Source organism: Ciona robusta, chromosome 9, assembly GCF_009617815.1.
Source record: "Ciona robusta chromosome 9, ASM961781v2".
Taxonomy (NCBI): Eukaryota; Metazoa; Chordata; class Ascidiacea; order Phlebobranchia; family Cionidae; genus Ciona; species Ciona robusta.
The window spans coordinates 7,646,444-7,662,579 of NC_143243.1; the positions used below are offsets into that span (position 1 = coordinate 7,646,444).

Sequence of the window (16,136 nt, forward strand, 5' to 3'; positions counted from 1 at the left end):
AAATTCCTAAGAGTTTTGTAAAATCGCGCAGCAACGGTAAAAACACGTCTGCGTTGCTAGGTAATTTGCGATGACATAGGCAGGGGCTTTGCTTTGTTGGAAAGCGCATATTGTCCTGGTCGCTCACCTATTGTTACAGTACAATACGCCGTGCTCAGTGGGGATGACGTTTTTATTCCATCGGCCACTTGAATAGCGTTCCAAGCCAAGCGTCCTGTTGGAAACCTGCCACCTCATTCGTCTCTATTGTTGTGCTGTGTTACGAGGCGCTGATAGAGCTTTTAATTGTCGTTGCTTTCCAGTCGCAGTGGCCGCTATTTAAGAGTGGCGATTGTAAAGCGTGCATGCGATTGTTAAGAGTTATTGTTGAGTTTTTAGTTAATCCTGCACTTGGGGGAATTGTAAGCGCTTTATTGATCCAGTTATTGAGGGACGACGGCCCTGGACCTTTAAACCCCTATACGTTGTAATCAAATTATAACCCACATGTTTTCCTATAAATAAACCAATATTGGCAGCTTACGGTTATGAAGCAGTTTCATTAGTAGCGAAATCGAAAAGGTCGATAGCTTAAGCCCCATTACATATATAGTTACGTGCACAGCAGCTATCGGTATCGATTATGTACAGTATAGGCGGCTGGTATAGCGTTGTTGGGCGGATGGGTGATGCAATGCAGTCAGTCAAACACCCGACAATTATTCCGGTTTATGATTATTCAAACTTTATGAAGTGCCGCTCGTAAACTGGGGTAACTGGTTCGAATGTTGACGCAGTTAATGTTTATGTGTTAGAATTACGTGAACAACGTTGCAGGGATATAGAGGACTGACTACTACAGTTTGCCCTAGTGTATATGCGTACCGCCTCAAAGAGTAGGGATTAAAATGGAATGCATTAAAAGTGATTAGTAACAAATAAAGGATAACGAACTGCCTGTAAGTGTTAAGTGTAATTAAAACCCTGGATCTGGGTGAAGGACGGATTACGCACTTGGCCTAAAACTAATTTGGTTTGACTTTCAAGCTGTTGAGGGAAGAAATGAATACGCCATCTCGTTTTCGGGTGAGCGCCCATAGTACGTCATTCGGAATTTGGTAGCTTTTCTAGCAGTAAGAAGGAGTTGGACTAAACTTTTGGTATAAAGCTGCGTACATACAGTAGCTGACTTGTTTTCGTCTTAGCTCCATTGCCGGCTAGCGTAATTTATGATGCTGACAGATTCGAGCTCTGACTGTAGCACGTTCGCCATCTGAAAATAGAAAAATTAATGCCGGTTGCTTATTACAAACAAGCGCAGTGTTTTGTGGTGCTGCTCTAAAGTTTGTGTTGTAAACTAAAGCACCCATTCCCGGGCAGTGCAGAGCAGAAAGGAGAAGGGCGCTTCTCGGCAGCAGCGAAACCTTGCCCGGAAATGCAACCCTGAAAATCGACTGTTTTTGCGGTAGATGAGTTAGTCGATTGCAGGAAATAATATGATTTCTCATTCACTTGTATTTACAAGATTACGTGTTCAATGACAGGGCTAAAGGTAGTACGTGTGCAACGAGGTAGTAAATACGTATGGTTTCCACTTTGTAGAAAGTTCGAATTATAAATCTAAACTAGGCTATATACAGATTCTACAACAGCATAGGGTAAGATATTGATTTGCGTGATCTGACACTAAAAGAGACAGAAACAAAAATTCAAATCCAAATCAATTGCAAATGTCGACACACGCTAAAACCGTGACGTCATCGAATGACGTCAATGGTGACGTGGATCCGTCTCGAGATGACAACCTGTCAGAAACATCAAGCTCTAGGGAAGAGGCTGAGATAGATAAAGGAGCATCTTCGGAGTCCGGTTCAGTCAGATCTGGTGAACAAATCGAAGAGATTTTGGACGAAGAAACTGCTTCGGGCGGATTCGATCTATCCTTACAAGAAGAAAAAATCGAAATGCAAAGCAATGGAGCTCCAGACATTGGCAATGAGTAAGTGTTAACGTTGTATGTTTTAAATCATCTTTTAACGGCTTATCTTGCATGAAAATACTCAGTGTATATTTCCTACGTTTCGTCCGCCATCCCGCAATACTCAAGGTTTATGTTTTATAACGTTGAGGTTTACCGCTTCACGCATGCAATGTGTACGGAAGTTGACGCGTTTGAATTACGCGCTGTAACGTTGGGTTTAACGGAGTGCATTATATAAGGCTTAGTGGTAATTCAAATAGGTTCAATTCCAAAAAAGGAGGTACGTTCTGTGGCATGTTGTGTGGTCGTGGTGTTTTTCATACGTTTTTAAACATGGACTTTTTATGAAGTGATCTTTGTAACATGTTGCGGGTTGGACGTTTCATGTTGGTTTTTGTTTTGAAACAAACAAGACGCGTGTAGTTGTGTTTTAATTTAAAACAGACACCATAACACAAACGTTGCTATTAAAGCGCTTGGATGCTTTCCGAGATCCACCGCCCTTGGAAACATAAGTAGCAGAGTCCATACAATACATTCCTATTAATTAGCTCTGGGCTGGCACAAACAAGCGGCCGAAGTTCCTTTGACTGTCGGGTGGTCCAATCGGTGTAATTGCCAGCGGTTTTGGATATCCTATTTTAAATGCCATAGCTGAGGACTTATAAGGGAGCGGCGCAATGAGTGAAAGCCAATACGGTTGGTTTTGCTGTTGGGGCAACACCACAGACTGTTGCATAAATGCCGAGAAAGCCAGAGCAAAGCAATGCCGCCTGTCGGTATAGTTTAGAAGGTTGCAACGCTAAATGCTACGTAGGCGAGTCGGGAGTCGTGATTTGGTGCTTTGACGTCATGGCGGTTGGTTGCGGGCAAAACCAATTCCCTTAATTTACATTTCACTCTACATTACGCGCCCGCACCATCCATCAGCGGTGTCTTGATTAAGGGCGAGGAATTGTTGCCATGAGATTTGCGGGCGACTTGGGTTATTTTTGACGTCGACATCGTCACTGAAAAAACACCGACCTGTCTAAATTTCGAATCGGGGAAAGCCGAACATGGAATTAAAAACGCATCAGTCGTATTGCTGCGAGATTTTGTAGCAGTGATTGCTTATCTAAACACTCGCGCCGCTAAATACAATGACAAATCAAAAGTCAGTCACTTGCCTCGTTAGAAGCGAAAGCAACGCAAGATGGTGACAGAGATTTGAAACCACGATATTTGAACAATGTTTCAATGAACCCGGTGTCGCAGTTTTGAAAGGAGCAAAAATGGCGGACGTGTCGTACAAGTTCTTCAGTAAAATTGGTGGGTGTCGTCATTTACGGCATAATTGGGAGGCGCGATTAATCGTTCGTGACGTCAAATTGAATTAAGTTGTCAGGGCGGCGCTTATCTCGCACTTGCACGGCTGCAAATTGCAGGACATAATTCCAAAAGGATGTAAGCCCGCTTTGTACCAACGTCGGCTTAACAACAGATCCCATATCACCTAAAGGCGGCTACACGTGATCGTTGTGGATAACGCTTTCGCGGAACAATATCACACTTCGACCATGAATGGTTGCATAAGAAACATCAAAGGAGGTTTTCAAGTTCAACGGTCGTTTCACTGAAAACAACACTGTTGTGCATTCCATACATTAAACCGGGTCATACTTTACCTGAAATCTACATATTTTGACCTTTGTTAAATAAGGCTTAACAACATTTTAAATTGGTGTCGTTAAAAGGCTTATAATATTCATAATTTTTCGAATAAACAAAACAACCACCGTTGATTTAAAACTTAAACAACAATAAACTGATGGGAGATACAGAATCTACATTGATGAATGATACTGGAGAAGAAAATGCCTTTGGAAGTGGTGTTATGCAAAAATTACCGCTACGTATACGGCGCCTTTAAGGTTATGATCATATTTGCCAGCAGTTTATTAATGTACGAAGTCCATTCGTAAGTCCAAAGGGTAAGCTGCAGCGATGCTGTCGGCTATTTGAGATAAAATCGGATCTGTTGCTACCGAATTCGCCTTAAAGTTCGGCGCGAGTTCTTTTAGCTTTCCCGCGCCTCTGTTTATTTAGAGATGCATTTTGGACAACTTATCGCGCGGAGTTAATTACCCCATATATGTCCAGCAACATCTACGTGCCGTAGATTATGATAAACGTAGACGTTTTTTGGCATTTGGTATTTTGTGAGTAATTCATCATTTTTCCGCCAAGGTGAGAAGTCTTCGATTGACGAATGCCTGCGGTTTCCACCGTGTTTATCTACGTCACGTAAATACCGGGCTCGCGTAATCTAGTTATTCTGCGGGTTGTTCATCCACTCGGGTTAACTTAGACGAAGACTGCGGCTCATGTGCTCACCGATCTAGCTCTACGGAAGCCGCAGTAACGATAGGCTTCGAATCCGTCCCCCGCACAAGTGGAACGAATTAAGATTGCCATAAAAAGTGACAGTGCTCATCGGCGGGCTATGCATTTCTCGTATTTATTACGCAACGCGTCGACTTTCTTGGAAACAACACATCCTGTCGAACCTTCCTACGTCATACATTGACGCCTCGTAATATTGGGCTGTGGGAAATGATTTGCGTCTGACGTCGCTACAACCGTTCATTTTGTGTTACCCGTTCCGGTCAGGAGTATTTCGGGTTTTGATTAAAAACAGGTTGGGCATGAACTTTCGGTTCGTCTAAATTTTTTAGTCTGAACTTTTGCGGAATGTCCGGAAACACGGAGCCTTTGTCCGTTTGTATAATGTCTATACGGTGTTGTTTACGAGTGAAATTCCAAGAAGTGCTACAACTACGGTGGGAAATGCGCAACTGGTGTTTAATTAAATTGGCCAGCGTGAGATAGCCACAGCTTCTTGTTTTAAGACACGAACTCTTCGCGACCGACAATTACAATGAATCGGTAAAAGCAGTTCAAGGAGTGACATCACAATTCGACTCGAGAGTTCACGGCCGAAGCGGCTCGGCCAGACAGAACGCGAAAAATAATTACACGCGAGTGTCGTCATACACGATAACCATCAGCGTTTGTCACAACTAAAAATGACACGGTGCTGGGAAAGTACTGCCGCCCGCGCTGCAAATTGCTACCCTCGCGACCATGTAATAGCCCGTCGCTACAATGGCTCGCATTTGTGCGGCTTCTTGCACCCGCGTGGCAAGATAGAAGGTTGCACTGTTACGATACAATTGAGTGGCGGAAAGAGACGCGGTCAGGATCCGGCGCGCGCCTCAAAGCGCCAGGCGCGAACTGTTACTAAGCACTAAGCAATTGCCATTGTTTTTGGCGTTAATTCCCACGTTCGCGCGACACTGACCGCTTAGAATTCGGAAATTACAATCGCTGGCTTCCCGAACTTACAATGGTACATGACGTCAACTATACGAGCTGTTGTTTAGCCATCGATGCTCGATTGTCTTCTTGATAATCGAAGATCCCGCGTCATTCGGCAGCGACAATTAGTTTACGAATAAATATTGCGCTTTTATCGATTTTATCTTATTGTTTGTTAGTCACAGAGGGTCGCACTTTGTCTGTTTATGTTTTGAAAGCGCTTCGTGGAAATGTAAAAGGCGAGGCGAGCAAAATACGTGAGCTAGCCCTCCAATTTTCATCTTGTGATAAGATTGGATGTGATCTAATCTTCGCTGGATAACGAAACTTGACGATTACTCACACTCAAGAAGATGTGGACATCGATTTCAATTTTAAGGCACAACCCACCGTATTGTGCACGGTAGGCGGGCCACCCGCAGCAGCCACTTACCAAAGCACAAAGTGGGGTTCAACGCAACAATTTTTCGAAAATTTTCGGTAATTTTTCCCTAAAAATAAACCCAATTTTGGTGCGATCAATTTCGTCAGCTTTCGCATGCGAGCTTGTCCGATGCGGGGTTATTTTTAACAAAATCGTGTTGTTTCAAAGCTGGCTTCTGCAATCCAGCAAACGCGATCCCACATAATGGCGAAAAGGATGATCCGCTTAAATTAGTTAGGGTCCGGTTACAAAACAAAGCCCGGGCTTGTCGAAAGACCTTAAAGAAAGGTTCAAGCCGAGGTCATGCAGCTTTTTAGGTACACTTGTAAACTTCGCTTGGAAGATGTACTCACAACACCGCCATGCTAATTAAAATGGAATAGGAACGGTTCTTGTTGCCTATTATGCTGGCTACACCTCCCGTATCAGATGATAAGATCGCAAGCCAAGTCCACATGTATAAATATCGACTGGGATGTAAATTTATACGTCGGCATATCAAAATAAACGAAGGATTGTGCACGATCACGACTGTTTTCTTGCTGCTACGATGGGACAGAGGGCAATGTCTCGTCAGGTGATAGTGTGACCACGATCACGTAACTACATTCCCGCAAAATAGATGAACGGAAACAGCGCTAATCTTTTGCTTGATGTTAGTTTGCTTTTGTGGTTGGATTCGTGGAAATGGCTGCCCTGCTATCAGAAATGTTTGGTTTGACCATGTTTTGGTGGCAACTCGGACATGGGGATCGTTTTCCGCCGCTCTGCCGGGGTCAGCTGGGCGAAACCGGGTGTACGTGCGTTATATTGGGACGTTGAAAACTGTTGACTGTACACGCGGCTTTTCAGCATAAGAGCGTCGGACACGAACGTTTCTAAATGTCAGCTGAAATCGGGAAGCCATATTTGGGTGTGACAATAGCTTTGGGTTGGACGCTTACGCGACAGTTAATCCTAAAATTTAGTGACACCATTTAAAGCGACAATAACATAGAAAAATTAGCACTCGCATCGTTGGGTTGGGCGCTTCGGTAAGGTTTGCCCCGCACGCTATAACCGCGGGCTCTACATACTGTATACTTGTCTTGGTAATATTGTTCCTAATTTGGGCGAGAATTAATAAGAAACGGAGGAAGTTTAGGTGATGAATTTTTGCGGCTTGTTTTTCGCACGTTTGGTCGGCGTGTCTTACAAAGGTGATATTCAGTAAGTATGCGGCGAAACTTATTACTAGGGAGGCTGTGGCGCACGCTTATCCGTCTTCAAGACACCCGAATCCACATTACTAAGGTAAAATGGCGACGTTGGTACAGAAGACAAAGGCGGCCTTGTCTGGGTGTGTTTTACGTACGAGCTGGGGTGGTGGGTTGATACGGTGTTGCGAAACAAACAGAAGACGATGTCAAACGAGCATCAATTAAAATCGGGATACGGATCGAAGGGTGGAGATCTAACGCTTCCCGGAAATCGAAATGGAATTCGCGTCAACTGAACGTTAAAAATTAAACATAAACAACCAACGATCCATCAGTAAAACCATGTTAACAAAATTAGGTCAAACATTATGGCGAACTTGCCAAGTCGACCTCACTAATTCCCTACGACCTATAAGGGATGAACTCGCTATAATGTTGCAGCTTAATTATTTGATTGTAAGCGCTGGCGCTCGTTATAGGCTCGGATGTTTGAGCTGTTATGCTTTCCTTGGTTTAACAACGCGATGCCGGAACCAAAGTTGCTCTTGCGATTTAAAGCGCTATTAATCACGGTCTTAGTCGCTCATCCGCGCAGCATCTTCACGGTTAATCTTCCGTTCTTGTTTCTCGTGTTATAAAACAAACTTGGGTCACAACAAACAAGCATTTTCGAGAACTTAAGAGCACGATCGACCGCGCCATTCCACAGGCGGTTATCCCACAGGTGCGGAATCACCACCATAGGGGGTCAGGTTCGAAACGCCTTCCAGGAACTGCCGAGCGATGGAGCACGGGTGGCATCTTTGTTTTTGTGGAATAATAAACGGATCGGGGCCAATTAATCGCGACCACTGATCGTCGCGTAATTATTTTGAGGCAACATATCGATCAGCGATCTCGGCAACGATAGCGAAATTCTCCCTCAGCTTTCTCGGAAGCGCTCGCTGCTGGTTATCCGGAAAAGTGCGGAACTTCCCTCGCTCTCCAGCAGCAACGACGCGGGAGCAGAGGAGAGATACCTCGCGGTCTTTCGCTTGTTTGCGATCTGACGGATTAATTCCTCCAAATGAAACATAATCTCAAAATCGTGATCGGCCGCCAAGGTAGTAAGGAGAGAGAATAAGCCCCGCCACCCTTTTACGTTACAACGCTCTGCTCTGCATTCTCTTGCCTAGTATGCCCGGTGTAATATCGGCGTTAATCATTAGCATCTACAGTCGGTTTCTCGGGTAGTTTGTACAGTTGGGTCTAATTTGGGAGCCTGTGGATTACTCGCAGTAAAAGTTATTTAATGAGGAATACAGCTACTTAAACAGCTGGTATAGATTGCTACGAAGAATATAATAGAAAATATGCTGCGGAAAGCCAAGAACTTCATTGCCACGGTTGCTGGAAAATGGAGGCGGTTCCTGCCTGGCCGATCAAGGCGGAAGTAAGCTTACAATAAGCGTTAGTTATGAAGTGCAATAAACGAGCTATTGTTTGAATACACGCGGTCGGATTTTGGAGTTGTGTCGATGGGCGCAGTCTTCCAGCGGGTACTTATTAAATTTGCAATTGTCTGCGAATCAGAAGTAAGAGCTCTTTGTTTGTTAAAATTTGAATTGGCTCTCATAAATTCGTGACTGCGTGGTGCAAAGGCAAGGTAATGGCTGACGCTATATTGAGTGGATGGTGACGGACTCGCGATTATATTAAATAAACAAAAATATTTATACGATGACGGCGGTGACAATTTAATGCGCATATTGTCGTTTGGACAACACACGGTGTCCGTGGTTCAATAAACATTCCAGTAATCACTTTTACACGGATGTACAAACACCCCTGAGTGTTTTCGTAGCCCTGGTCGGCCGCAAACGTCGTCAAAGTTTCCGATATAATAAGTCGTTAGCGGGAACGTAGTCTGATTAAAACGAACGCTCTGTGACCTGTATACTATACGGCGTCAGGATTTGTTTTCTTAGTTGTCCAAATAAGTGGAGAATCTGTATGAACGAAAGCGAGCGAAAGTAAATATCACTCCTGTTGTTACCGCCCTAACCTAAACAAGCAGACCGGCCAAGCCCATAGATAACGCTGCTTACTATTATGTGTTATAGTATTTATTTATTCACGGTGGGTCAGATTGATTGACGTGTCCAAGTTAGGCATGTGACACACACGTTCAGGCGTGCCCGTGACGAAACTGATTGTTTTTCTTTCCTGGGTAAATGGTTGTTGATGCTACGTCTGCGGCACACTCGCGATTTCTCGACCAAGTCGTTACGCTGAAGCCAGGGCGAAGCTTCGTCGTGTTCCCAAAATAAAACAGCGGGTAACGACCTTGCAAACGCTACAGTGCGGATATATTAAAATTGCTTGAGTTGATCTCGTAAATGCTTCCCGGGTCGGAAGGGGCTGAAAGCGGTTCTTTATTTGTGCTGTTGGCAGAACCTCGTTTTGTGGCGAACACGAGCCGTCGTTATCGGATCCCGCGCGACAATTGGAAGAGATTTGTTTCGTATGCAACGCGATTACATTACGTCAGGATTCGTGAAGTAATTCTACGTCATAATCGTGTTTGTGTCGTTGTCGATGGGCAGATTGTACGAGTGCATCTTTTGGTAAACATGCGAGAGAGCTCTCTTGCGCCGCACCTGTTAGGAACTGCACCTTCTACTTTTTTCGGTCTCTCCCACACCCAGCGAGCATATAAATAGCAGTGTTTCGGTCAAAGCAACGGCACTGCCAAGTTGCTTGGCCAACAGGCAACAGGTGTAGCTATCTCCATAGCTAAAACCTGATATGACGTGCTGGTCTCTAATAAGCTATGTGATTGAGATGTGATAATCCTGGTTATCCTCCAAGCGTCAATCAACGAGCGTATTGAGCATTCACGGTTATTTATACATAAACCCTGATAGCTCTTTGCCAGCTGCAGACGCTTTAGAGTATTGGAAATGGTTCTTTAGCAGCAGTAATGCATAGAAAACGTTAATGTACATTCATGCGCTTTGAGAGTTGTTGGAAATTATTAACAAAATATTTGCTCGTTTTCAGATTCCAAGAACAAAATAAGACTGAAAGCTGTACGCAAAAAGAGTCAGAGAATTCCACTTTCATCACGAATATCAGCGCAATAGAAAGTGCATTGACCAGCAGTCAAACAGAGGCGAAACAGCTGCAAAAAGACGAGTTCATCAAGAGTACGAAAACCAAAGAGCCCGTCCACGATAACGGTTATATAGAAGAAGACGTTACAATGCCAAGCGTAGAAGTTATAAACTGCCCGAAAGGAATCATGCGAGATCTTGCCGAACCTTACTTTGATGTTTGGAGACTTGACCGTGACTCGATGATCGACCATATCGAGTAAGTACTTTATTTTAATGCGCAAAACTATAAAGTCATTTTTGAGGCACCGAATAGGTCGCAATTAAGTTAAAATTTATGACGTTCTAAAGCGATCGATTGTCAGCGTTTCGAGAAAACGTAAACTTTGTGGGCTGTATTAAACCACGCCGTTCCTAGTAAACCAACTGTCGGTATTTCTATCGCTAATATTTAAACCGCTTAGCTTAAACTGACATGCAAAATATTAATTAAACCTGGGATTTTAACATGCATGTCGGAAAAACAATGTTTTTTATTGAAGGGGCAACCTTTTTGTAGGCTGCTTTTTCGTTCTAAATCCAAAAACGTGATAATGCAGCAATAAATAACGAGACCACTACTTTGGGTTTCGACATGTTGGAACACCCAAAGCATTCGTGACCCAGAGTAACCCCTCCGTGACCAATATTATATCGTACGAGTTTAAGGTCAAAGAAAAGTACACGGAACGACGGCCGCATGTTTATTGCGCATACGCATGTTAATACGATGGGAAACGATAAGTCGCAAGTACATGTGGCGTACAGCGTTTGTTTTACGATGAAACTAATCGTGTGCAGCATCTGCCGTATTAGAACATCATTGATTATTGCCCCGCCAACAAAGGGGCGTTCCGCGACTATTCCGTGTAATCTGTTGTGATGCAAATGGTGGCGACAATGATCTTGTGACTCATGGCTTTGCATATGTTTTCAGATACATGTACCACGACCTTGGGGTAGTGCGCGCGTGGAAAATCCCGCGTTCAACTCTTCGTATGTTTCTTCTTGGTGTGCGAGAACGATACCAAGACAACCCCTACCACAACTTTAAACACTGCTTCTGCGTCACCCAGGTTAGTGCTCCAATCTGCTTTGCACAAAACATTCGGAGACGTAGAAAACTGGGTACGGTTAATACCAGAAATATACACTTGATCCTTTATCTACTGTTGCCAAAGCAGTGGAGATTAAATAAATGTACTATCTCGTAATCGGCCATATAACTGTAATTACCACGCGTTATGTAAGTGTCACAAATATGAATATTGTGAATATTATTGTTTACACATTCCTCCGCAGATGGCCTACAGCATAATATGCAAGCTACGCCTCAGAAACAAAGTATCTGTCGATCACTTGGGGGCGCTATTGACCGCCGCTGTATGTCACGATGTGGATCACCCAGGCCTGAACAATTCATACCACTGTCATGCCCGCACACCACTCGCAATTCTCTACAATTACAAAAGCATTCTAGGTAAGTGTTTACTCCACAATATGAGCTACATCCAAGCGCCCGCGTATGACACAGTCCTGACCGTATGACCTTTCGCAATTACAGAACAGCACCACTTTGCGGTTGCTTGCCGCATTCTCTCCAACAAAGAACGAAATATCTTCCGCAACGTTAACAACCGGGACGAAGTGCTGACGAACGTGGGCGACCTCATTCTCGCTACCGACCTGGCCCGACATAAAGATGTAATGGAAACATACCGTTGCAACATAGACACGGGTTTCGACTTTAAAAACAAGTGAGTTCGTGTTGTTGTTATTTCCCGTAATGTCGTCAAACCGTGTCGTTGTCGACAACAGCTTAAACGAGCGAACGCAAACATTATAGTTCGGGACAGGCGAAAGGGCCTAATCCAAACACACTATTTGCTAAGGATGGGCGAGAGAAAGGCCCTATATGGAACTTAAGAAACGTTTGGCGGTTTTAGGATTATTTACCGACTATTATTAGCTTGTATCAAAGCGGCACGTGAATGCTTAGCAAATATTTGTAGCCATTGTTTAATTTACGATGTTTTCCACAGCTCTCATGTGCTCAGTCTTTTGAAAATTATCATCAAATGTGCCGATGTATCCAATGAAGTTCGACCGGAGACAGTCGCTTCGCCATGGGTAGACCGGTTATTTGCCGAATACTCCGAACAAAGCGCTCGGGAAAAGAGAGAGCGTCTTCCCGTCACTACATACATGGACCCAGACCTGGTTAGTCTAATAATTCTGATATTATTATTTCTTTTAACTTTTGCTGAAAAAAAGCGAAATTGCGGGTTTCAACGACGTCATTTTAACCGAGACGAATTGGATTAACGGTAATCCATAAACCACTCCATCAAATCGTAAGATCTTAATTTTGCTTGCATCTGACAAAGATTCAGATCTGGCTGATACGATGGCATTTGGTGTTGATCCCTGTATTAACTTACCTATCTGCGGTGTGAAGGCACGTATGCGACATTTTGGGCTAGAGTATTCGCTGTGCCGCGGCCACCACCATCGCGGAGTAGAAATGTGATTAACGCAAAGTTGTTCACGCGGCTACAACCGAGACCCGAAATCACCATCGTAATTTACTGTAAGCATGGGGAAGTCGCAGATCGTGCGCGAATGTGAACGCAATGTTTAACACTGGCGACCCAATCGACACAAATGAACGAAATCTCTCCTTCCTGGAAGTCATGCGGCTTGTTAGTGTCAAATCAGAACCATCAAACACATTCGTAACCCTTTAATTGAGTTAGGTGTACGAGTCCTTGAGGTGTCGCTGACAGCAATAATAATCATTCAGGGGGCACGTCCAGTGATTTACATTTGTGACGTCAAAAAGTAGGCGCGGAATGGTCGTTTTCGTGTCACCTGATGTAAACTTATCACCTGTTCGTTTACAGCGATCATTCACCTTCAATAATGTCTCCGTGCATCAAGATATGGGGCACTATGACGTCATTTTTACCTCCGATAACGATCGCAGTGATTCTTTAACTGTTTGCTGTTACATTTTTTGGGCGCAGTAGGTCAGCAATTAGTCGGGAAGAAGAATATCGGCCCACGCCAAAATCTGCTTCACGCGGATTAGCGAAATCTGTTTACTGTCGTAGCTGGAACTGTGTATCGACACGCTAAGCTTGTGAAAGCAATAAAACCGCCAAGCGCCCGTTGGAACGCTATAAATATGCGAACCCTCCTCGGCTGCTCGCGGGTTTGGCTCGTACACAAACTTGCGGCAAGGCAACCTCACAGTCGTGACAATTGTCCGTTCGTTGGCTTGTTCGCTTTTGCTTCATAACAAACCTAGGACGCGTGGGTCGCAAACCCAACCACAACTGCATATAGTGCGACCGTTCAGATTTTGTACAATCAGTATCCGGCTAGAAAACGTGTTATGACATTTGGCTTGCTGATAGGAGATCAGAAAATCTGATACACAGCGCTTTGCGATAATCGAGATGGTGTCGACTGGTGTCAGGCATCGACCGGGTGGCCGCGTAGTGGGGGAGAGAGGAAAGCGCAGCCTCTTTCTAGCTCTTCTCGTTTTCCCTTGTGCTCATTAGAGAAGGACTTGAAACCTCAAGTGTTAAGTTGACTATGCAGCTAAACAACGTTGAATAATAATGTCTCCGGCTATATAGGGTCGAGATTTTATTTATCAACAAAGATAAGACCAAGATCGTGACATACCATGGACAAATAAGGATGCTTGTGTAGCGACGTAGCCTCGTTATCGCTTTTGCGCTTAATAGCACCGGCAATGTTAAAAGGAGCGTGAACAAACAGTTTTACGCTAAAATTAGCGCTTAGTGGAAATTCGATAAAAAAACATCGTTTTCATGCGCGATTTAATACTTGTGGTAAAACAGCTGATGATTAAAAGCTTAAGCTAAGCGGCGAAGTTGTCGAAATATGACAAACACCGCATTTCCAGCTAAAAAGTTTGTGGACTCCGCCGCAGACTATCGCTATAGTGGAAACATAAGTGCGTTGCTTCCCGGCGGGTCACGACCACGCTAATAATCATCTTGTAAGCTGCATGCCGCGGTCATCAATGACCTCTTGCTGAGCCCATTTTGGCACAGAAACAGAATCGAAACGTCGGGCACGCTTTTATTTAGTCGACGCCCGACCACGGAAAGTTTTCCAATACGAACAACAGCATTGGTTGCAAGTTTCTCCTGACGTCCAACGTGTAATCAAAACAAGGCGATTAGAAAAATTCGCGACCATGAGATCTGGTACTGGCCAGCCTTAATTGCCACTTAAAACATCGGGTCATGATGTAATGCAATATCAAGCGGAGTTTATCATCACGGTCGTGCCCCACCCACATATTGTCTACTCAACTAAAGCGTTAAATGGCGACCGCATGAATTGGTGTACAAGCACGTAATCCCGAAAGTGCAGGTTACTGGGCACCCTGGGAATTTTATGACGCTGTGAATGAATGCAAAAAGCCGCGTGATCTTGGACGCACTTAATTAAGAATATTTTCCCACGACTCCGAAATAGAAAATAGTTGAACGCACACAGTTAAAATATAACCCGCAATTTCGCTTTACTTTAAATACAAAACCGACCAAATTCCCACCAGAACAATATGTTTAATTTTTCTTTTTTTACAGGTCAATGTCCCTGAATCACAGGAAGGCTTCATCCGTGGTATAATGCTACCAATGTACGACGAACTATGCCGGTTGGCTACCGATGCCAGAGTCTACTTTGTCAGCCCACTTCACGAAGCACTGCTGCGCTACGAAATTCAGAACATGCGAGAACGTGGTGTGTGAAGTAGCAACAAACCGGCTCCCAGGCCTTGTATACGGAGTACGGGGCACTGCGCCCCTGGTCAGTAGACGTCGAACTGTAGTGTTATACTCAACAGCTATCGGGCCGAGCTGTCTGTCCCAGCAACGCGATACTACTATGCAGAAGATATGGAAGTTGGCAAACAGGTCAATCAGTTTCGTAAAGAAGCTGAACTTCTACTTTGGGCTGCGTGTCCAGATTTTTACCTCAAGTCGCTTTGGCATCGACCTAAGCACTGTAGTCAAGAGCAGAGGATCGCCTCGGCTGTATTTACGTGTTTAGCTTCAGTAATGAAGACATTTCAATTCTCGAGCCGTATAAGGATCCTGAGTTTATTTGGCAACAGCACACCAGGTTCAATCGTGATGCACGGAGCCTAATTCTGGTACCCTAAACACCAGTACCGGAGTTAAGGCTAACGTGACAATCTCATGTCGATTCTACCACACTCTGCGATCACTCACTGTCGGTACATTGCCGGCAATTGTCGACGCCTCAACCCGTTTGCATCTCACGCTATTCGCATATTAGACTTACGGCAGGCCCGACCACAAGTGAGGGCTCGCACGTTATAGCACTGCGCCTGCTCTAGTATGCGGAGGGCCACAAACGGAGATTACTAAGCCATTAACCACCACCCTAATTTCACAGTCTAAAATTAAAATATCTTAGCGGTGGCCATTACTTACTAGTTACCGCCCTCAGTGTTGGCACGATTTCGTATTATACAATTTGCGGTAGTCCAAAGGTAACGTTTAAATTTACATCACTACAACAGCTGACAAGGTCTTGTCACGAGCAGATCGCGCTCGAACAAACTGCTGGCACGAGGCTTTAGTTGTAGCCAAACTTAGCTGTATTCTATTCACTGTTCATTGTTTTATTGTGCACTTTTCTATTAATTTCTAACTTTCACGTGTGCGCCTGTTTTCAGGTTCATGATCACTTTCACTTTACTGTCGTTTTGAACCCATATCGTCAACAAATCTACTGTTACGTGTCGAATAAAAATGTTTTATATCAAACATTGTCAATTTGTCATGATACATTCTCAATACCTAATATAGACAGTAAGAGTTTTAGCAGTTAGCGGCATAAGATTCTAGATTTCCTCGGAAATTAGTATAGGCCTACACTACCAACAAGAAAAACAATAAAAGTGAAATAATGTATAGTTCAGTTTTATATACAGGGCATAGAAACCAGTGTTGGTACCCGCTGTCCGCTAGTCACTGAATATGTAG

General features: G+C 44.1%; 2 protein-coding genes across 3 annotated transcripts in view; one reads left to right on the forward strand and one right to left on the reverse strand.

The window, feature by feature from the left end:
• LOC149731881 (organic solute transporter subunit alpha-like) overlaps positions 1–16,136 on the reverse strand; it is a 42,485-nt gene that overhangs the window by 24,294 nt on the left and 2,055 nt on the right. The window lies entirely within an intron of this gene.
• Positions 1,590–15,917, forward strand: LOC149731885 (high affinity cGMP-specific 3',5'-cyclic phosphodiesterase 9A-like). Of its 2 annotated transcripts, none has more exons than XM_089885357.1 (7): positions 1,590–1,978; positions 9,986–10,297; positions 11,015–11,153; positions 11,380–11,557; positions 11,642–11,834; positions 12,120–12,297; positions 14,709–15,917. In XM_089885357.1, exons 1-7 carry the CDS (start codon positions 1,710–1,712, stop codon positions 14,871–14,873), a joined length of 1,434 nt encoding a protein of 477 aa, XP_089741483.1. In that variant the 5' UTR covers positions 1,590–1,709; the 3' UTR covers positions 14,874–15,917. The 2 variants fall into 2 exon arrangements, with proteins under 2 accessions (XP_089741483.1, XP_089741484.1); XM_089885358.1 differs by lacking the exon at positions 1,590–1,978 and adding an exon at positions 8,061–8,375.